This window comes from Ictidomys tridecemlineatus, chromosome 3 (assembly GCF_052094955.1).
Source record: "Ictidomys tridecemlineatus isolate mIctTri1 chromosome 3, mIctTri1.hap1, whole genome shotgun sequence".
Taxonomy (NCBI): Eukaryota; Metazoa; Chordata; class Mammalia; order Rodentia; family Sciuridae; genus Ictidomys; species Ictidomys tridecemlineatus.
In genome coordinates this window covers 101,683,447-101,704,503 of record NC_135479.1, presented here as the reverse complement: position 1 = coordinate 101,704,503, position 21,057 = coordinate 101,683,447, and the positions used below count along the sequence as shown (strand labels likewise).

General features: G+C 52.2%; 1 protein-coding gene across 3 annotated transcripts in view; it reads right to left on the bottom strand.

Annotated features, from left to right (window-relative positions):
• Positions 1-718: 718 nt before the first annotated feature.
• Clrn1 (clarin 1) overlaps positions 719-21,057 on the bottom strand; it is a 36,519-nt gene continuing 16,180 nt past the window's right edge. The window contains exons 2-4 of one of the 3 annotated variants that reach the window (XM_078043559.1): positions 16,690-16,869; positions 6,616-6,909; positions 719-1,478 (exon numbers count right to left, since the gene is read on the bottom strand). In XM_078043559.1, the coding sequence (XP_077899685.1) occupies positions 6,644-6,909; positions 16,690-16,869 (446 nt within the window). In that variant the 3' untranslated portion in view covers positions 719-1,478; positions 6,616-6,643. Of the gene's footprint in view, positions 1,479-2,384; positions 3,800-6,201; positions 6,293-6,615; positions 6,910-16,689; positions 16,870-21,057 lie in introns of those variants that run through there. The other 2 variants (XM_005339910.4, XM_021719878.3) reach the window with 2 other exon arrangements.

Sequence of the window (21,057 nt, the reverse complement as noted above, 5' to 3'; positions counted from 1 at the left end):
GGAGGGAAGCCTCGAATGTGCAGTGCGTGAGTCCCGGGGGCGCTCCTCAGGCAGCTCAGCACATGTGGACAAGGTGCACACAACATTGAGCTGTGTGCAAAGTGGCAATGTCTTTCTCTTTCTGACTTTAGAAAACAATGAAACGAGTTGGAGATTGTGAAGAACTCTACAGCAGGAAGTCCTCTAAGTTAGTACTAAGTAGAGTGGCCTTTAAACATCCCAGCCTCTGGGTGGTGTGGGGTACCTGCCAGTCCCACATTCTCCTCTCTGAGAACCAGGCTGTCCCCACTTTGCCTCTGCACCCGGGCCCTGCAGCCCTGCTCGTCCCCCTCACCTCAGGTGTGCAGAGCCAGGATGGCATGGGACCTCGGGGACCTGGCCACAGCTGCTCTGGGGCTGGAATTGGGTGACAGAGTGAGGCATGGCAGGCGAGTCCAGGAGCAGACGCAGGTCCCATGATGGAGGGGGAGCCCCAGGGCTTAGGAAAAGCAGAGGTGAGTGGGCAGAGAAGGGAAGGAGCCAGAAGCACAGGGAGAGTCGAGGCCAGAGTGTGCAGAGTGTGCAGCCTCAGACACACACAGACATCAGGCGAGCGTGCGCACACATGCACAGACATGCACACACACGTGTGCAGGCCCCACCATGCCATTGGGGCAGGGAGGGAGAGGGAGCTGCTCCTACTGCCCTCTCCTGCAGCCACTGTCCCCGGGAAGACACTCTCCGCCCGCATCCCAGTGTTGTGGGGGACCCACACTTCTTCCTGCTCAACTCTGCCTCTCCCCCGGTTCTGTCTTCAGGATGGTGTATGTGGGTTTGTGGTCTCACATTTAATGTCCCCCGACCAGAACATGGAGTCAAACAGGAAGCCTTTCTTTTCTTTGAAGTAAAGGACAGAGGTAATCCCTGTGGTAGGCATGCTGTGGTTTGTACACTTATATTCTTTGAGAAAGAAATAACAGACTTGTTTTGGGAAGGGCAGCCTTGAAGTTTGTCAAATAGCAGACAAGGAAATCTGAAGGGCAGGATTCCTGTCTTAGTGTTAATACGTGTAATGAGATCCTACATCTCGTTGGCTCTAGTGGATGTGCTCCTTGCTCCCAGATCCTCATTTCACTTCACCAGCGCCCTGGAACCTCTGACTGGCCCAGGGACTACACATATGCTTTGGGGAGAAGGGGTTGATCCTTTTTATTGTTGTTTGTGTGTGTGGTGCTGAGGATTGAACCCAGGGCCTTGTGCATGCAAGGCAAGCACTCTACCCACTGAGCTACATCCCCAGCCCAGGAGTTGATTTTTGATGCAGAGAACAAAAGTGATTTTTAAGTTCAATAGCATATCAGGAGGCTTTTCATTACTGTAACAAAACACCTGAGGCAATATAAAGGAAAAACAGTTTATCTTGGCTTCTGATTCTGGAGGTGTCAATCCAAGATCAGGCAGCCTCATTGCTCTGGGCCTCTGTGGAAAGCAGCACATCACTGTGGGAACACAAGTGGAAAAAACCACTTCCATCATAGAACTAAGAAGCAGAAAAAGACTAAGAGATGGGACTCCTACAGTCACCACCCTGCAGATCAAGACTTTAACACATGGACTCTCAGGGGATGCTCATCCATGTCATACCCAGCTCAGGTGTAAATCATTCCTGCAGAATGAGCTTGTTTTTTTGTCCTCAGACTAGTAGAGAATTCCAAGAGCTGGAACAAGCAGGACGAATGTGTAAATCTCGACTCTGTTGGAGCCAGGACCTGAGTGGGCACCTCTTCTGCTACCAAGCCAACAGGGAGCCTGGCGACCGGCCACCACCCTGCAGGAAGGGCTCCTCTGGGCTCCAGGTGCACTCTGATTCAGAACTGTGGGCAGTCTCCATTTCAATGCTACCCCCCAGGGGGCTGGGAGCAGCCTGCCTCCCAGAAGGAGCCAAGTGGGGCCCCCAGGGCTACCGAGACGGAATCCCCCCACTTCCCAGTTAGCTCTCTAGATATATTTTTTGAAACTCTCCTTCACATTACTGGATTAAGTAGCTTCTTAGAGAATTTGTGAAAATTGAAACTCTAGGATAATTGTTGATTTTTTGATATGACTTAAACTATTCAGGAATTTCACCTGATTTTTTTTTCCTGACAAATTTTCAAAACTCTTTCTTTAATAATAAATTAAAATTTAAAAAAAATAAGGAGTCTTGAAGGATATTTTTCTCTGCAGTCAACTAAAGATCAAGAAGACTGTTTTTCTCCAGTCTTCAGGGAGAAGACTGGCTTCCCTCATCTTCAGGGCCTGGTACCTGGCACATCAGTAGCAGATGCAAGATAAAATCTTTTTGGAATAATGAGAGGAGACACATTAATTCACATTTGGAAAGAATCCTAAAGAGGCCAGCAGCATAAGCAAAAAAATATTTATTTACTCCTTAGATATTTTTGCAGAAAATCCATTCTTCGGGCTTCATCTCAGCAGGTGATGGCAGAGGCCAGAGGGCCACACAGCACCACGGAGGGGTGGGGAGGCAGAGGATGCACCTGGCCTCAGGCTGTACCCAGAGCCCTGGAGAAGCCCCTGGCTGGCGGGAGTGGAGCCTTCCTGGAAAGCAGCGCCTTGCTGGCCGGGTCAGGACAGGCTGGGCCAGGGCAACAAGCAGCCATCAGAGCCCAGCGACTCTACAGGAAGCCATTTCTCGCCCTTGTCATTCCCCAGTGCCACCACCAGGCCATCCCCTGGGAAGCCACCTCCCCTCTGCAGCCCACAGAGGACCTCTCAGCTGCCCAGGCTGCAGCACCAGACCCAGAGCAAGTGGTCTGTTGCATGGGACAATTCTCAGGGCCATGCCTGAGAGTGGCCTCTCCAGCCTACACCCTGTGGGCACAGGCTCTCAGGAGGTCCACCTCCCTGGAGGCTGGGAGGGCAGCTGAGCTCATGCCCAGGAGGAAGTGTGGAGAACAGGTGGCACCGTGGCGTCTGGGGGGGAGAGGTGGCACAAGGGGCATGAGCACCAGCAAAGGCAAGTACACACCGGGTCCCCAGGACCTGTGGCTGGGTGTGGACAGTCCTGCTGGTCATCGGTGGGCAAGTGGAAAGATGGTGGTAAGTCCAAAGCCGACTATGGCAGCACCAGCACATGTGCCCCTGAGTCAGCTGAGACACTCTTTTTGCATATGTCACATCCATGATAAATGTGCATCCAAGGGGTCTCCAGGACAGGGCCAGCAGTCCTGTGTGTGCTGAAGCTCATACCTCTGGAAGGGCACCAGCTTGAGCTCCTGCAGGGCACAGCCTCCTCCACAGCCCTCTCACCTACCAGACGGGGAAGGGAGGGACAAAGGCCCTGGCTTTCTCTGCACAGTGGGATCTGTGACCAGCTGTGGGGGCAGGGGACGGTGCTTCCATCTCCTTCCCTCAAGGGAGGATCACCTATCTTTTTTTTTTTTTTGAATTTTTTAATATTTATTTTTTAGTTTTCAGTGGACACAACATCTTTAGGACTACCTATCTTGCAACCCACTGTCCGTCATCTTTGGAATGGGGCGGAAGCCCTTGGACCAATGTCCTAGCTGAGAAGCCCAGTCCCTGGGGACACTCATCTACTCATTGCCAGTGGCTGTCATAGCACCAGAGCTACCCACTGCCCCCAGCCTCCAGCCTCCAGCCCCTAGCCCAGGGCCTGCGGCCACAACTGAACCTGCCATTAGCGCTGGCGGGGGACTGGCTGGTGCCTCTGTCGTGGGTCTTCAGACTTTCCAGATAACCAGCTCTGGGTGTGACCACTATAGGTATGTCCAGCTGGGGGCAGGGGCAGCAAAGTCTGTAAATCAAAATATAACTCCGTTTGCTTCTGTGGCTCCAGGAGCTGGAGGGCTTCCCCTGAGGGGCCCCAGAAGCTTCTCCCTCCCTTTAGTTGCAAGAAGTGGGCCCCCTTTTCTCTAAGATGACCTGCATGCTCGGTCCCTTGTCACTCAGAGGTGGCCCCTCATCTCTGAGCCATGGCCAGCTGTCAGGTTGAAGAGGGTTGAGAAGGACATCAGCCAAACGCTGAGCATGGAGACAGTGCAGGAACGTCATCCTGTGTCCCTGCCTCTGAATTCCATCTGACACATTTTCTTTTTTTCTTTTTTTTTTTTTTATAGAAAGGGGAGCAGGGGCAAAAGGCAGAAAATCAGGGCAGGTGGCTCCAGACGAGTCCCAAAACAGCCTTCTGCAATAGCCACTCTGCTATGAAGGACACCAGCTCCTAGAGGAGGTGTCCCTCTGCCGTGTCCCCCAGATACTTGGTCAGCCTTCTGCAGATACACAGCTGGGTGAATACCCATCTAACGGCAGCCCATGCCCACCTTGGGGCTTGTGTGCTCTCCTGTCACCCGAGTTGGGAGGCCAGCCCCTTGTCCCAGGCTCTCTCCCCCAGGTTGTCAGCCCGATGCCCTGGCTTGTGTAAATGTGTGAGCCACCGGCCAGTCAGACCTCCCTGAACACCTGTGAGTGAGGCAAGGCGGCTTCCTGGAGAGCAGGTGGGACCAAGAGCCCGAGGTCCAGGACGCACCACCTGTACCTGTGCCCACTGAGTTCTGGGCCCTCCCACCCCAGGCAGCAGCAGGGTCTACCTGGAAGGACTCGGGCTGGCTCTCATGGACTCCCCTGCCACTTCTTCCTGGCGACATCATAAGTGCTGGTGTCCAGGTGACTGGTGAGAGTGGAAGGCCAGCCAAGGCACCCTGCAGGCTGCCCCCGAGCCAGCAGGGGGCCCCACTTCCTCGTGAGAATGCTGGCTGCCACTTCAGGGGAAGAGGCGGTCACAGCAAAATGAATGTCAGTCCCGGGGCCTTTGGTCCCCAGTCCCTGCAGAGAGGGGCGGGTGAGGGCTGGCCAGAGCCACCTCCAAGGGTGACCGCAGGCAGGGCAGGAAGAGGGAGGTGTCGTGCACTGCTGCGAGTGACCAGGCGACTGGTTCAGTTTGCAGGGACGTTTGGGGACTGCGACAGCCCTGCCTCTGCTTCCTGCTGAGACACATTGCTGGTCTGTCTCTGAGGCCCTCATTAGATGCTGAGCGGCCACTCCAAAGTCTCTTTCTCTTTTTACAGAACAGAGAACAACTGGAGACTTGTTTTCTAAAGAAGAAAGCTTGGTGTTGGAGGACGTCTCAAGCCCCTGAGAGGAAAAAGAGGCCGTGCAGAGCCGGGCCTCAGGCACCCTTCTCGCCACCCCTGTGGCTAGAGTGTCACATTCACTTCAGCTGGACCTAGCAGGCCTGCGGGCCTTGCAGCTGAACTGACCCTGGGCTTCCAGGGAGACCCAGGAGGACTGAAGATCGCAGTTCTACTGGAGACTCAGGGAGCGCTGTCCACCTGTGAGTGGCAGATCACCCTGGAGTGGCTCTCAGGATCCCAGCAGGTGCTTCGTCCCTGTAAACTGTTCCAGGAGGAAGAAGACGAAATAACACACAGAATAACCTCCTGTGGGGCTTTTTGAGTACAGAGCACCTGTGGCTGGGGGTGGGGAGGGGGGGCGGGGGGCGGGGGTGGGGTGGGGGGGGGCGTGTTCTCTTTTCTCAGTTTTTTTTTTTTTCCAGAACACTTTTCTTCTCTTTTTGGCACTGGGGAGTTGAATCCAGGGGTGCTCTACCACTGAGCTATACCTCCAGCCTTTTAAAAATTTTTTACAGGGTCCCACTAAGTTGCCCAATTCGACCTTGAACTTGCTGCGGTCCTCCTGCCTCAGCCTCTCGAGTCCCTGGGAGGTCTGGCGTACATAAACGTTGAACGTGGCATGAACAGTTTCTTGAGCTCAAGAGATTGAGCAGAAGGAAGGGTCTGTTCCAAGCTCAGCCGTTGGCCTTTGGTCAGCTGCAGGTCAATTTCATAGGTATTTCAGGGGGAAAGTGACCTGGGTCATGTGTTGTCACAGTGAAGGACCATGGTGACACAGTGGTAGCATGGTAATCCCGGGAGGGTAAATCTGCTTCACAGTCAGGCCTGAGTGCTGCTTAGATGCTACTGGGCCAGTCGTTTTGCATCCTATTTGTCAATAGAAGTCACTTTTCCTGATTCTTCCTTTGGTGGTCCCAGCATTTATGTCCATTGAAAGTGCTGCTGTGGGTGTGGGCAGGGCCTAGCACCGGGGGGACATTGCTCAAGTCACTGTTTCTCCTTTTTTTGTCTTTTTGAGATTTGTCGATTCTGGCATGGTTCATAAGACTGTGCTTTAAGCAAACTTAAAAAAAAAAAAGTGCCTTGGTACATTTTGGAGCTGTTCATTTGATGCACTTTCATTTTAGGAAGGCAGTCACAGCTCTGCTTTCTGGTATCTGGGGCAACAAAGATGTGACTGTATCAGAAATAGTATTTGTTTTTATGAAAATATATCCTTCGTGCCTGTTGATGGCTCGCTGATGGAACTGGCGTCCTGCGCTTCCGCCTGTCCTCTCCCCGGCCTTGGCCCAGCTGGGTCAAGCACCTTCCCCCTCTCCTGGGAAGCACGTGCCACCCCTTCCTCTGCCTTCCTTACCTCCCACCCGCATCCGCAATGCATTGTGTAAACACTACCATGAGGGGTCTGCTGCTTTATGTTGTCAAAGGAGAGACACAATCGACGGTCTCTAAAAGTGACCAAAGCAAGTCCACTCCTTACCTGGGAAAACCACAGAGACCGTGGCTCTTCAGTACATCAAATCCGCGGCGACGTTGGTTGTCCCTGTATCTTTGGATTTTGCAAAAGGAAACTGGAATCCCGCGAGTCGTATTAGGAGCCCGTTGAGAAAGTGAACCAAGCAGCAGGTGAAAACCACCCAGAAGGAGGTAGTGTAGCTCTCCCGCTGCGTTCTGTAGGCGTATGTCCCTTCGGCATAATTTGCAATTTTTTCAGAGAGATGGTGGATTTTCACTTCAGAGGCAAATAAGATCATGACGAGACAGCCACAGGAGCCTGCGACAGAAGGGACAGACACACGTTGGACAGAGAGCCCCTGCATGCAGGGGACAGAGAAGAGGGTCAGTGAGCCAAGCAGGGACACCTTCCACCATCATCCTCACCCTCTTCCTTCCGCAAGCATCTGGATCATTGCAAATCTGAGATCAGCAGCCTGATCCTCCAGCCCATGGGTAGTGGTGCTGGTGATAGGCCCGGGCCTCCCCTTGGTTACCGTGACCCCTCCAGCTCCAAACTGGCCACAGCGGCCAGAGGAGCACCTGCCTGTCACTTCCCTGTCACTCATTGGTAGCTGTGGGGGAGATACGGAGGCAGGGCACAACTTCTTTTGTTTGTTGCTGGATTCCAGGTTTTAGCTGGGCTCATGGCTGTCTTGAATTAAAACCTTATGTGGCTGAGATGAGGGTGACTGAGATGTAGGGCTGGCAAGTTTTCTTGAAGTGTAAGATATAAGGGACCTACTCTGTCTTCCCCACTTGCTCTTTCCCGTAGTTGAAATATGGATGCAATGTATGGTTGGAGCACCAGCAGACATTTTGGATCAGGTGGCGTCAGAATGGAAAAACAAGAAAGGAAGAATATGGACCCCAGACATCTAAAGCTACCAGATCACCCCTAACCTTAACCTCTAGGCTTCCATGTGGGAGGAAAATAGACATTAATGTCGTTTAGTTCATTGTTATTATCTCCCTGTCACTCATTGGTAGCCTAATCCAACCTCACTGCAAGTGTGGTCTGGGTGAGATCTCTGTAGGGTGGGGTGTTTCCACACTGGAAACCTGGAAGGGTAGTCTCCCCTGAGTGGGAAGGACAGGAGACCCCCGATGGCTGGTCTTCTACAGGGGCAGAAGCAGGTGGAAGTAGGGTGGAGGGCCAGGCCCCCACAGGGCTTCTACGGGTACCGCTGTACCCCGGGTTGCCGGGAAGAAAGTGCAGACTATAGGACACTATAGGATGGGTTTCTGACTCAGGTCAAGCCAATCTGGGGGTCAAACCTAATTCCTTCACTTACTGTGTAAAGTGGGCAATTTGAACCCCGAGTGTCAGTTTCCTGGTCCATTCCAGGTGGTTAGCACAGTGAGCGTGACTGGCGTGTGGCCCTGGGGTGGGAGTGCTCACCATGACCCCTCACCCACCCCTCCCACTCGAGGGGCGCTTGAGTTCGCCAGGGTGGACTCCCAACGTGTACCACAATGCCTCGGGCCCCAGGTACCCTGCCCTTCAGCTCACCTTCCTTGAGGAAGGCAGATACTTTTTCAACCACAGCTGCCACCATCCTAGGAGCAGGACGTGTGGCTACAGCTCCCAACTGTTAATTCACTCATTCATTTCTTCCATCACAGGCCAAGGTCGGGATGGTGGTGGAGACTTAGAACATTCAAGAAGAGACTCATGTTTCTGTGCTCTCAGAGGATGATTGTTAAAAGCAGCTGTGGTGTCCCCGGAGCTCAGCTACAAGAAGGTCTGGAGGAGAAAGCCTGGGCCGTACCCTTAGCCTAATCAGAGAGTCAATCCCGGGTACGAAGGCAGGTGGGTGTGGCCGGAGGAAGCGGCTCACGGGGCACCTGGCTGCAGGGCCCATATTTGTATCCAGCAACAGAGACCCCTCTCTGCTGCCTGGTCACTATGGGAACCGCTTCCCTCTGCCACACTCTCCCACCATGATGTTCAGCCTCCCCTGGAGCCCGGGGAATGGAGCCAGCCACTTGTGGACCAAGATCTCTGAAACCAGAAGCCCTAAATAAACTTTTCCTCCTCTACAATTCTGGTTGGGTCTTTCAGTCGCAGCAGTGAAAAAGTTGACCAAAAAACAGTGACCAAGCCAGGAATGCAAAACACCTGGAAAACTAGCCACACGGTATGGTGCAGGGGTTGGTGCCATTACCAAGAGGCGGGCAGCACCAGCACCAGCACCAGGATGCTGCCTGAGAGGTGACCAGAAGGAGCCACAGGAGTTGGCCTTGCAGAGAGAGATGGTCCCATGGAGGACAGGGCAGAGCAGGGCAGGACAGGACAGGACAGGCATGGGAGTGCTCATGCCAGGGTTGGCCCCATGTCTTTCCTAAAGGTCAGGGTTGTGTGAAGATGGACAGAAAAGCTGACCTTATTTTCTTTTTCCTTAGGGTTCCATCTGGGACCGGTGCATCAACTTGGTCACCGCCCTGCAACACCCCAGCAGTCAAATGAAGCGATGTCTTTAAAACCTCCCTTTTCCTCAGTAAGATTTGTCAGCCTAACTATTTTTGCATTCCAGGCTTCAAACCAAAGCTCTCCCTTGCAGAACCACACTATTCCTTTATTGTCAGATCCCAACAGAAAGGCCACCGCGCTGTGCTCTCTTTATCTTTTATTTGAAAATTGTGGTGAAAAGCCGCTGCTTTTACCCTAAGAGCTCCCTTTGTCTGCGGAGATGGGGATTTCAGACGCAGCCAGCACTGTTTCCCTAGTGTCTGAAAGGGAAATTCAGGCTCGGTTTCCTTTTCACGTTGTTAAATATTTTAAAGGTTCTACTTTGTTAAGGAGACAGCGTTGTGAGCCTGCATTTCAAAGTCCTCAGGTGGAAGTCACTGGTCACGTCTGGGACTCAGAGCCTTTGGCTGTGACCGGCCTGTGAGGTGAGGAGGCCCAAGACGGAGCACTGGTCCAGGAGATCCCAGATGGGCTGGGACTCCGCTCTGGACCCGGTTCGACCCCGAGGTCACTCTTGTCGCCTCAGAGGCAGAGGAGGGCAAGCAGGGCAAGCCTCTGACGCCCTGTCCCTGACTGCCCAGAGACCCGAGGGAAAGCGAGCTCGGTGCGGATTTAGGAGATTTTCCCTCCTCTCTGTCCACTCCATAAAAGGGCCATGGGATCAAGGAAAACTGTGACTTGCAGATGAAAAGATGCACATGAAGACTCTGAGTGCCCGCTGCAGGGGACATGGGCAGTGGGTGCCGGCGAGAACAGGGCTTTGCACATTTCCAGCCCTCAGACCCTGCAAGAGGGCTCCTACGTGAGTCCCACACTCAGGGGGCCTGCTCTGCCTCTCCTCTACGTTGGGCTCCCCTGCCCCCACAGGGTGAGGACTCCTCCAGGTCGGTAGGACATGGCCCTATGGAGAGCTTGAGCTGCACAGACCACGCTCCTGGGACCCTGGGCTCGGTTCCCCCAGAGCCCCGAGCCCATTCCAGGACTGGCATGGAGCCTCCCCTGGGTCAAGCCCTCCCTCCAGAGAGCAGTGACTGGTGCTGCACTTGGCTGAGGACTCAGGTGGCCAAGGAGTCGCTGTTGGAAGGGAGTGAGTGCCCGGGGCTTGGCTGAGCCGTGGAATGTCCGCACATGGGCTCCAGGCCCTTCACCTGGACAGGCCAGGCAGGGGTGAGCGTGGACAGTGCCGAGGCCGGCTCAGCTCAGCGTTCCCAGACTTGAGAATTCCTTGCATCTAGCCTTCCGTCTTCTTCTGGAGGGGTGTTTCTCAAGGTAGAAGGAGAGAGAACCCTTTACAGTGGGTTAGCTTGAAACCTTTAAAAGCTTAGGCACAAGGGACATGGGTCTTCTTTTGCACTGTTCCCTACAGTCTCTCGAATGTCAGGACTGGCCTGTGATTCTCTCCCTTCCCTCGTTATCTGTGTTGGTCAAGAGCCCGACTCAGCTTCCCAAACCAGCACTTTGGGAAGGCTGCTGGGCAGACCAGGCACAAGGCCATGGTCACTGCCCAGAGTCGCACCCAACGACCTGCAGCATTTCCCCATCCTCTGGCTTCCCCACCATCTGGCCGGTGCTGTAGCTGGTCCTCCCGGCCCCCTCGAATGGCGCTGATTACTGAGTTAATTCCTGACTAATGGGACTGCTGAGTCACAGGGCTGTCACACTGTGAGTGCCCAGGCAATTACCAAACACTGGTGGTCTGCTAGGCACTGCACCCAGAAGGCCCCTGGCAGCTGCCTGGGTCCATGGTACCGGGGGCCTGCCCTTGCAGCCCTTGCACACAGGTACTAGGTCCCAACAGTGAGACAGCTGCTCCTTGATCCCTGAGTGTGACTGGGCTTTCCTGGGTGGGGACAGTCTGCCAGGCTCACTGGGGTCCTGGGCTGCTGTGGCCCAGGCCCACTGGGGGCCTCTGAGATTCTATCCTATCATCACTAAACTCATATTTGGAAAATCATTAGCATTCCAATTCCTCTTAAAGTCATGACCAATATTTCCAGAGTGAGAAGACGTCACCTTTCAACTCTGACAGATGACAGACTAAGAGGCATTCCATTTCTAAGACAATGTGGTAAGCTGATCATCGGCTTCTTTCAGGACCCCCAAGAGATGACAGAAAGGGTACAGGAAAGGGCCAGCTCTGCAGGTATAAGTGCTGATTTTCTGGAAAATTACACAATCTCTCTAGAAAGCCTGTAATCAAAGGTGAGCAGGGTGAAGTGGCCTTCCCAGGGGAGGTGGGTCCAGCTCCGCCCGCCTTCAGAGAGCACTGGTCCATCCAGAAAGGGCAGGTAGTGGCGGGAAGTTAAGCCAGTCAGTACTGACCAGGAGGCGAGTGCGTCTGCCACGTGTTTCCACAGCACAGAGTGGGGAGAGGAGGAGCCTTGCTGAGGGGTGCTCTTCCTCCTCGTCCCCTGCTCTAGACCATCCAAGAGCCCACACTGACCTAATATTTCCAAAAGCCTTGTTAACAAGAAGAAATGGTTTCAAATCTCCATCTAATTTGAATGGATTTTTAGAAAAGAAGAATGCCCATTGTTCCCAGGAGCAGGGCAGTGTCAAAGGTTTCTTTGGAGGATGCAGTGAAGACTTGGGGTGGACTCCTAGTGACACAGAGGGGAAGGCAGGCTATGGCAACCATGACAGGCAGAGACCAGGCATCTCCTTGCACAAGGTCGTGGCTGGGCCCTGGGCAAAGCCAGGCAAACCCGGCACTGCCATTGCAGCTCAGCCTGAGTGACCGGAACCACAGTGCTCTCTTGACACTGCAGCTTCACGGCAGCCACGGGTGTGGAAGGGGACTCCTTGCCCTGGCTCATGGCTGACATTACCCCTCCATTCCTTCTGAGCTTCTTTTCAAAGGTCTGTGCTGCGACAGGTAGGACACTCTCGTTGCTGGCTTTTCTGTGCCTGGACATCCCTGACCATCCCTCTCAGACTCCTGAGCTCCTTCCTAAGGACTGAAGTGGAAGTAAGATGTGGGCTTTTCCCACTACCAGTTGCAGGACAATGTCCCTTGGGTGAGTTGGGCACACCACAGAGGTATGGTGAATTCTGAAACTGACACATGACAGGAACATCCGATTGTTTGGGGATTGTTTTCCATTTTCCCGTCTTTGTGCTACGTATATGACTGTGCCATAGCTGTACTGACCAAAATCAGGCCGTACCAAGGGCACCCCCTCTAAAGACAGGCAGCAATTTTATGTGTTTGCCTTGCTTGATAGAACTCATAACAGGAGGCCAGAATTTGTCCAGATTTTCATGGTTTTCACTGTCCCCCAAAGACCTGAGCCATCTCACGCCATCCTTGGAGAATACTCATTGAACTACCATGTTCTGCCACCAACCCCTGGAAGACTCCCCCCTGCAGGTCCAGCCGAGACTCTGCCACCAACCAACAGGGAAGCTTTGAGAAGATGCAGACAGAAGGCACACACTCAGCCCCCACCCCATGCTGCCTTCCCCAGCCACCCACCCCGTCCACTCTCAAAGGTGACCACCTTTGACCAAACCCACTGGTGACCAGGACTTCTGAACCAAGTCCTTCTGGCTCTGCCCAGGCCATTCTGCTAGAGGTTCACCCTCCCTATGTGGCAGCACCCGTTCCCATCACTCCACAAGACAACTACCTCCCGACAATGCCTTTCATCTGGACCTCTTCTCCGAGCTCTGGACCCAGAGCTGACCATCTCCTCGACACCTGCCCTTGGCCGTCTCACGGCATCTCAGGCTCTGCACGTCCCAGGGAGAACATCTGATTTCTAGCGAAGCTCATGTCTCTTCACCGTGCTTATGCTGAGTCTCTTCCTCCCTTGTCCCATCCATCCTGGTCAGTGCCACCACTATCTATTGAGCCAGCTACCTGAAAACTCTTTTAGGTCCACTTTCAGGGTGTTTTTAGAATCCCTTCATCTTTCTCCATTTCTAACTCAATAGCATCGTCTTCTACCAGACATTGTTTGAAGAGACGAGTCACCTATACCATTTCTTCGTCATGCCTCAGGATGTCAGGGCCCTTGTCCAGCAGGGAAGTGGACATCTGAAGGCATGGTCCTAGCGTGACTTTGGCACAAAGAAAGGGGGAGCTTAGGGAACACGGGTGGGGGAAGAGTGGGAGGAGAAAGAGAGAGGGCAGCAGCTTTCTTCTGCTGGCTGAGCAAGGCCACCCGGGCCACCCTGCTGAGACAAAGAGGGAATGCTACAGTCTAGAAGTGAGGTGTCCCCAAAGCTCCCATGTGGGCATGCAGGAAGCTCAGAGTGGAATGGCTGGCTCTGAAGCCTTAACCTCATGAGTGCATTTACCCTCTATAGGGATCACCTGGGTGGTGACTATAGGCAGGTAGGATGTGCCAAAAGGAGGTGGGTCCTGGGGGTGACTCAGTGGCATCTATTTTGTTCTTGGTGAGCAGAGCTCTCTCTCTCTCTCTCTCTCTCTCTCTCTCTCTCTCTCTCTCTCTCTGCTTCCTGACCTGCTTTTCTCCACCACACCCTTCGGCCATGATGTTGGCCTTTCCCTGGGGCCCAGAGCCATGTGGTCGGCTGACCATGGGCTGAGATTTCTGAAACCACGAACCCCAAATAAACTTTTCCTCCTCCAAAATTGTTCTTGTCAGATCTTTTGGTCACAACAACAAAAAACACGGATGGAAGCAAGGAGGAAACCCCATTGAACACAGCCGTACTCACACCTCAGATAAGGCCCCTAATGTCCTGGCCTGCAGGGTGTGACCGTCCACTCACTTCTGGAGGTCCGGTGAGTGCGTGAGCCCTGCCCTTGGGTGTGAAGCTGGGACGTGTGACATCATGACCTCAGATGAACACTTCCCAGCGCTGGGTTTCTGGGGGCCATATGTGGACTTAAGGAGAAGGAGGTACTCTGGGCTCCAGGAGTCACAAGCCATTGGTCCACCTGACCCTCAGGTACATTTGGTGGCCATGCACAGTCTTTCCAAATGTACTGGAAACTTCAGTATTTAGAGATAAGGTGGGAAGGTTGGAAGAGCTCTGTAGCCCCAAGCCCCAAGCTTCACCCTGGGCAGGTAGCAGAGCCCTCCAGGCCCTCCTGTCTCTCATCCTGACTCCCACCCCTACTGAGAACCTGCTTTGCCTTTCCAGCTCCAGATGATGAAACAGGGTGAGCACAAGGCTGGTGATTCCCGCCTGCGCCCCTGCGTCCTGTTCTCCTGGCATCAGACTTTGCCAAAAGCAAAGACCTAAAATTGTGCATCTCTGAGGCATCTTGCTGCTCAGTGCTGCTAGTCGGTTCTGATCGACCACCAGAACTGTCCAGTAGCCTGTCTCCCAGGGGCGGTCGGGCAGTTTATCTAGATGCTAGAGCGCTGCGTGGCTGTGCCGTGGACAAGCTGTGGCCTCTCTGCTTCAGCCGGCTTGGCTCTGCTCTTCTATGGACACCAGATCCACCCTCCCCAGACCAGTCCCACCTATCAACTGCTTCCAGTTAGACTCTGAGTAACATGAGCACCAGGGGGAGAGGAGACGGAGAGGGAAGGAGAGCCCCCTCCATCTGCTCACAGTTCTGCATGGTGCAGAACCAGGACCGTCCCTGGCCTCCAACCCCTGGGGAGTAGCCCAATGCTCCCACCTGGATTTGCCTCCTGGTCACACCCAGGGTCTGTGCCTCTTCTGCCCTGGCTGCAAGCCCTGGCTGTCCTTGGAGACACTGCATCCCGTTCCTGGTCCCACTGTCTCTGGGACCTGCTCTGCTAATCTCATCCCATCTGAATTCTGTTCTCTAACCTGTACCGTCTAGTGGCTCAGGGAATGTCTCCTTCTGGACTTAGCTTTTCAAGTCAACAAACATCAAATTGTTCTCTGTGAGACCTTCATGCTAGGGGCGTCTGCCATAGACAGAAAGATGAGCAGGCCTTAGACTCTGCCCTCATAGGGAAATCGCCATCTGTACCACTTTACACTGCTCTGTGCTTGTGACAGACATGAGAAACCTGAGCAGACTCCCGCTGGAGAGACCCTGCTTTGAATGGGTGAATATGAATGGGTGAGGCTAAGAGGTGACACTGTGCGCTAAGGTGAACCAGCCCTGGGGACTGCAGAGCTTGGCCTTCTAGATGGGACCCATGCAGGTCTGTGGCTGGGGTTGCACCCTGGGCAAAGGGAGTAGCATCAGGATGAGCAGGGGCCTCGTGCCCGCTGACTGGTGCCTGGCAGTTAAGGGCAACCTCAGGGAGAAAGGACCTGTCCACCAGGGATTGTTGGCTGGTGGAAGTTGTCATTGCTGTATGATATCAGCAATGAAATTAGTTCCTTCTGATATGGTCAAGTGCTGAACCATTTTGCAAGTTTAGACTGGGGTAAAATCAGAGCTCTCCTGTGGAAGAACAGCCACATATGAACTAGGTATCTTATTTCCGTCTTCTCATCTCCTTCTCCTCCTCACTAATATTCCATAAGCACGCTGTGGTGCGGCCTGCACCTTCTATTCACCAGCTCTGGAGATGTAGTAGCACATGTTTATCAGGGAGCGAATTTCTGGTCTGGAGTTCCTCCCTGCCCAGGTGGCCCTGACATCAGGCTGTGGCAACGCATGTGTGGGGAGACACCAGCCCCTTACCCTTTCGGATGGCATTTATTCATTCTTCTGATTTTGAATAAATAAAAGCACATCATGGAATAGTTAGAAATAGTGACAACTGTGAGCAAAGATAAAAAACACACCAATCAATTAGACTGTCCCCTCCCACCGGGCATACACAAGGAGGCCCCATGAACATATCGAGAGATGGGCAATATACACGGACGCATATGAAGTTCAGTGTGCATTTTTTTATCTGTTCATCTCTCAATTATATATACACAGTCAACCTGGGCTTACAATGTTTATATGTTTATAAAATCTTTCTGTTTTTTTTTTAACTTAACATTTAAAATGACTTTATTTTATTTATTTATTTTCATGTGGCGCTGAGGATAGAACCGGTGCCTGGTACGTGTGAGGCAACGCTCCACCATTGAGCGCCAGCCCAGCCCTTACTTAACATTTTAATACTAGCATTTATTCTCTTGATCACATCTTCAAACTTATGATGTCAGTATCACAGTCTTTCATACAGACTTCTGCAATGTCTCTAAAGAACACCACAGTGTTGCACAATGTTTCAGTGGGCCTTTTGTCCCTGTGACCAACACACCCAAGAAGAATAGCACTGGGGCTCAGGTTTTCGGGTCTCCATCCACTGCTCTGGGCCTGCGTGAGGCAGAGTGTCTGGTGGCAGGGCCCAGGGAGGACAGCTGCCAGCTCCTGGAGGGTCAGGAAGTAGAGGTGGGAGAAGGCCCTTCCTCCTCCAGCCCTGCCTACAGTCACTGCTCAATCTACCCTTCAAATCAGGATGGACCAATTAGGTCACAGTCTTATCCTCTAATTATTTTGCTTCTGAATAGTCAGCCATTAACAGGAGCCTGAGGGATGCCTCATAGCCAATCATAACACATGCTTCTACCACGTTTGCTGTCATGGATCCCACGTCAGTGAACATTCACATGTATATAACTTTATACCTTTTGACACATTGAAAAGCATATTTGCATTTGGAGGTAGGATTTTTTACTTACCTGAAATGAAACTCAGAAGATACAACCCAAGGGGCCCATGCAGGGTCTCAAAGGGTTTGCCAAAAGCATTGTACATGAAGAGGGCAGTCCCCGCCATGGTCACAACCGTCAGGATCGTGGAGAAGAGAATGACGTTGACGTGGATGCTCACTGGGATGGCTTTTAGCAAGTCTGGGAAAACTGAAGGCAAGCCAAGAATTAGGATTCCATGATCGGTATCTGCAAGCGTAAGCTTAGAAGTTAAACTCCTTGCCAGGCGCGGTGGCACATGCCTGTCATCCTGGTACTTTGGGAGGCTGAGGCAGGAGGATCGCGAGCTCGAAGCCAGCCTCAGCAAAAGCGAGGTGCTAAGCAGCTCAATGAGACCCTGCCTCTAAAATAAAATACAAAATAGGGCTGGGGATGTTACTCAATGGTTAGTGCCCTGGGGTTCAATCCTTGGTACAAAATAAAATTTAATTAAATCCCTCTTCTTTTTTTATAATTTTTTGAGCATTTCTAATATCACTAAAATCTTGTTAATGAGTATGTTCTTACTAATTTATGAGGAGTTTACAAGAAGATTTAAAGACAGCACCATTGTATTGAATTCACCTGTAAAAAGTGGCAAAGGGGAGATTTGAGGGAGTCTTTTATTTCTGTGCTTGGTCATATGTAATTGCTTAAAGAAATAAGTGCTGGCTTTATAAATCAAAACCATATCGTTTGATGACCAAACTTTTAATGACATTTCTCAGTAATAATTTTTTTAAAGTCTCCCTTAACTTGTAATGACATTTTAAGTTTGGGGATATTTGGGGGAATTCAAATATCAGGAGGTTTTTATATTTTCTTTGTTATGAAAAAATTAAAAAATTGGTTCCTAGCCCACACCAAGATTAAAGAATGGGGTATTTTCAGTCAACTTCAATATTTTGATGTAGCACAAAGCTGTGGGAAAATAATTTCTGGTGCTACAAGAAATATTTTCCATTTAGAAACCACGCCAAATCTATTTCTAGACTTTGTTCAGGGCAAGTTTTTCTTGTCTGCAGAGGAAATGAAATATCTTATAAATGTACGGCTTCCTTTATCGGGTGAGGGATCAGTATGCTTGCCATCAGCAAAACTGGCAGATGATCTGGGGAAGGTCAGTTTAATTTGATTTTACAACCACTCATTAAATGGTTAATTTATTGAGCACCTACTAAATGCCAGGCACTGTTCTAGGTCTTGGAAGTGGAGGCTTAGAACAAGATAGACAAGGTCCCTGTTGTCTCACAGAGCTTATTACCTAGTGAGAGTTAGCCAGCAAACAAATGTGCAGGTGATATCTATAGAGCATGAAAATGCATTCACAGCAAATTCACTTCCAGGAGTCTATCCTACGAACATTTTTGCATGTGAATCCAATGAAATATTACAAAGGTAATCATTGCAGCATTTTTTGTAATAACAAAAGTTTGGAAATACTTTACGTGACCAGCAATGGAATCTTAGTCCATCACCAAGAGTGAAGCACATCTATAAGAACAGATTGGAATTATCATCAAAATGTGGGTTAGACGGAAAAACAGACCAAACAAATAAAAGAAAATGTACATCACTCCGCCATTTGGAGAAAAGCCGCGGGGGAATGTACATGGTGACAAATAAGTATTCAAACTCTCATCCGATTTAATTCTCCCAACAACCCCTTGAGACAGGTACTGTTGTCAACCCAAGGCACAGGAACTATGTTCTGTGCCCAAGACTTATGCTCAGTAAGAGTCAGAGCAGGGTTTGAACTCACCTCCTCCCTCCTGCCCCCACTACATCAGCCTCAGGGGTTGTTGTGTGTACTGAGCCTCAGGGTTTCCAGAAGCCAGTCCCCACACTGGTAACCTGGCTTCTGAGGAGAGAGACAAGGAGCATTTCACCACGTACCTGTCTTGTGCTGTTTGGGGGAGGAAAGGGTTGACATTGCTGCGAACATTATCTATTCATACTTTTTTAATAATTAAAATTTTTAAACCTGTGACTGTCATAGATTAAAAGAAACTTAAGAGGCACATTGACCAAATACCAAGCGTGCAGATGGTGGCTGTGGTTTGTGACTCGAACCAGACACATATAAAGAGACAATTTTGAGACAACTATGGACAACTGAACAGGGACTGGGTATTAGATGATATTTCATAGTTAACGTTGATTTTATTGATGCTGTTAATGGTTTGTAGTTGTGGTTTTACTAAAGTTCTTGTGTTAGAAATGGGTTAGATGATGGATGGATGGACGGATGGAGATAAAATCAAGCGCGTCCTCGGCTCTGCCTGGAGGCTGGGGCAGTGCAACGTGGAGGCTGAAGTTCAGGTGCTGAGCTGCTGGTGGCTGTGGCCGCCAGGGTGCACGCTGCCTCTTTCCAGGGCATCACAGTCTTTTCTAACTGTGACTTTTTCTCTTTCCTCCCTTCCTTCCTTCCTGTTCTGGGTCTGACCTCAGGACCCTGTGTGGCCCAGTGCCAGGCAAGCCATGGAGTCACACTGTCCTGGGCATCGCAGGCATGAATTTCCAGGTGCAGCTGGTCTTGTGCCCAGAACCCTGTGCTCTGGCCCTGCCCACTACTGACTCAGTGCAACCAACCCAGCTGTGACCCTCACAGCTGGTCCTCACAGTTGGCCAGCTAGTGACTTCGTTTTTGCCAGCCAGCAGTTGTTCAAAACCGCTCACCTCCATCTCCCCACCTGTGGAAAATGTGGTGACCTCCCTGTGACAGTGTTTCAGTCAGCTGCTTCGCTGCAGTGAATAAATGACCCTCCAGAACAATTTTAGGGAAGAAAAGTCTATTTGATGGCCGTGGTTTCAGAGTCTTAGTCCATGGACAGCAGGCTCCATTCCTGGGGCTTGAGGTGAAGCAGACGTCATGGTGCGAGAGTGTGGCAGAGGGAGGCAGCGGGAGAGATAGTGGAGGAGAGAAGGAAAGAGGGGAAGAGAGGGGGAGAGGGGACAGAGGAAGGAGGGGAGAGAAAGGGGGAGGGAGGGAGAGAGAGGGAGAGGGAGATGGAGAGAAGGAGAGATGGGAAGGGAGAGAAAGGGAGGAGGAAGGAGAGGGGGAAGGGAGAGAGGGGGAAGAGGAGAGAGGGAGAGAGAGGGGGAGGGAGAGAGGGAGGAGAACGAAGGAAAGGGGGAGGGAGAGGGAGGAAAAGAGAGGGAGAAAAAGAGGGAGAGGTGGGGAGAGAAGGAAAGAGAGGAAGAGAGGAAGAGAGGGGGAGGGGTAGAGAGGGAGGGAGAGAGGGGGAGGGGTAGAGAGGGAGGGAGAGAGGGGGAGGGAGAGAAAATAGAGGAGGGAGAGAGTAGGAGAAGGAGAGACATGGAGTGGGGGAGGGAGAGACAGGGAGAGGGAGAGAAGGAAAGAGGAGGAGAGAGGGGAGGGGAGAGAAAGGGAGAGGGAGGGAGAGAGAGGGGAAGGGAAACCGTGGGGGGGGAGAGAGGGAGGAAGAGAGAGGGAGGGAGAGAGGGAGGGGGGAGAGAAGGAAAGGGGGAGGAAGAAGGAGGAAAAGAGGGGGAGGGAGGGAGAGTGAGGGAGAGAAGGCAAGAGGAGCAAGAGGGGAGAGGGGAGAGAGGGGGAGGGAGAGAGGGAGGGGAGGGAGAGAGGGAGAGGGAGATGAAGAGAAGGAGAGAAGGAAGGAAAGAAGGGGAGGGGAGAGGGGGAGGGGGAGCGAGAGGGGGAAGGGAGAGAGGGGGAAGGAAAGAGGGAGGGAGGGGGAGAGGAGGAAAAAGGGGGAGAGAGAGAGGGAAGGGAGGAGGAGGGAGAGAGAAAGGGTCTCCACTGCCCGATACACAGCTGCACCCCAAAGCCTGCCCCCATCCACACCTGCCACCTCAGTTACCTCAGTCACCGTCAGGGATTAGTTAGCTGATCAGCTCAAGCTCCCACAACCCAGTCATTTACCCCAGAACCCTCTCCCATTGTTGACACGTGAGCACATCTGAACCCTAGCAGAAAGAATGGCGAGGAGAGGCCTCTCTGGGAAATGGAAACACGTGGGTACAGGTGGCTCTGTCAGTGTCCTGGGCAGGGGAGGCAGGGCAGACACCAGTCCAGAGCCTTTAACCCCTTGAGGACTTTGGGATTCCCACCCGGGTCAGGAGATCACCCAGCGGGACACCGAGCCCCACTATCCCCCTCACCTTGGGTCAGATTCCTCCTCCTCCTCCTCTTCTTGTAACCAGAAGTCCCTGCCCGTGATGATGAACCAGGACTCTGGGACACTAGGGTGGCCCTCCCTGGTTGAAGCCCAGAGCAGACAGTTCAGAGCCACATGGGAGGTGGCCCTGGGACAGGACAGACTCCACCTGTGGAGGAGGCGGCCCTGCTTGGCCTTCTGCCCCTTCAGGGTTCATATTACA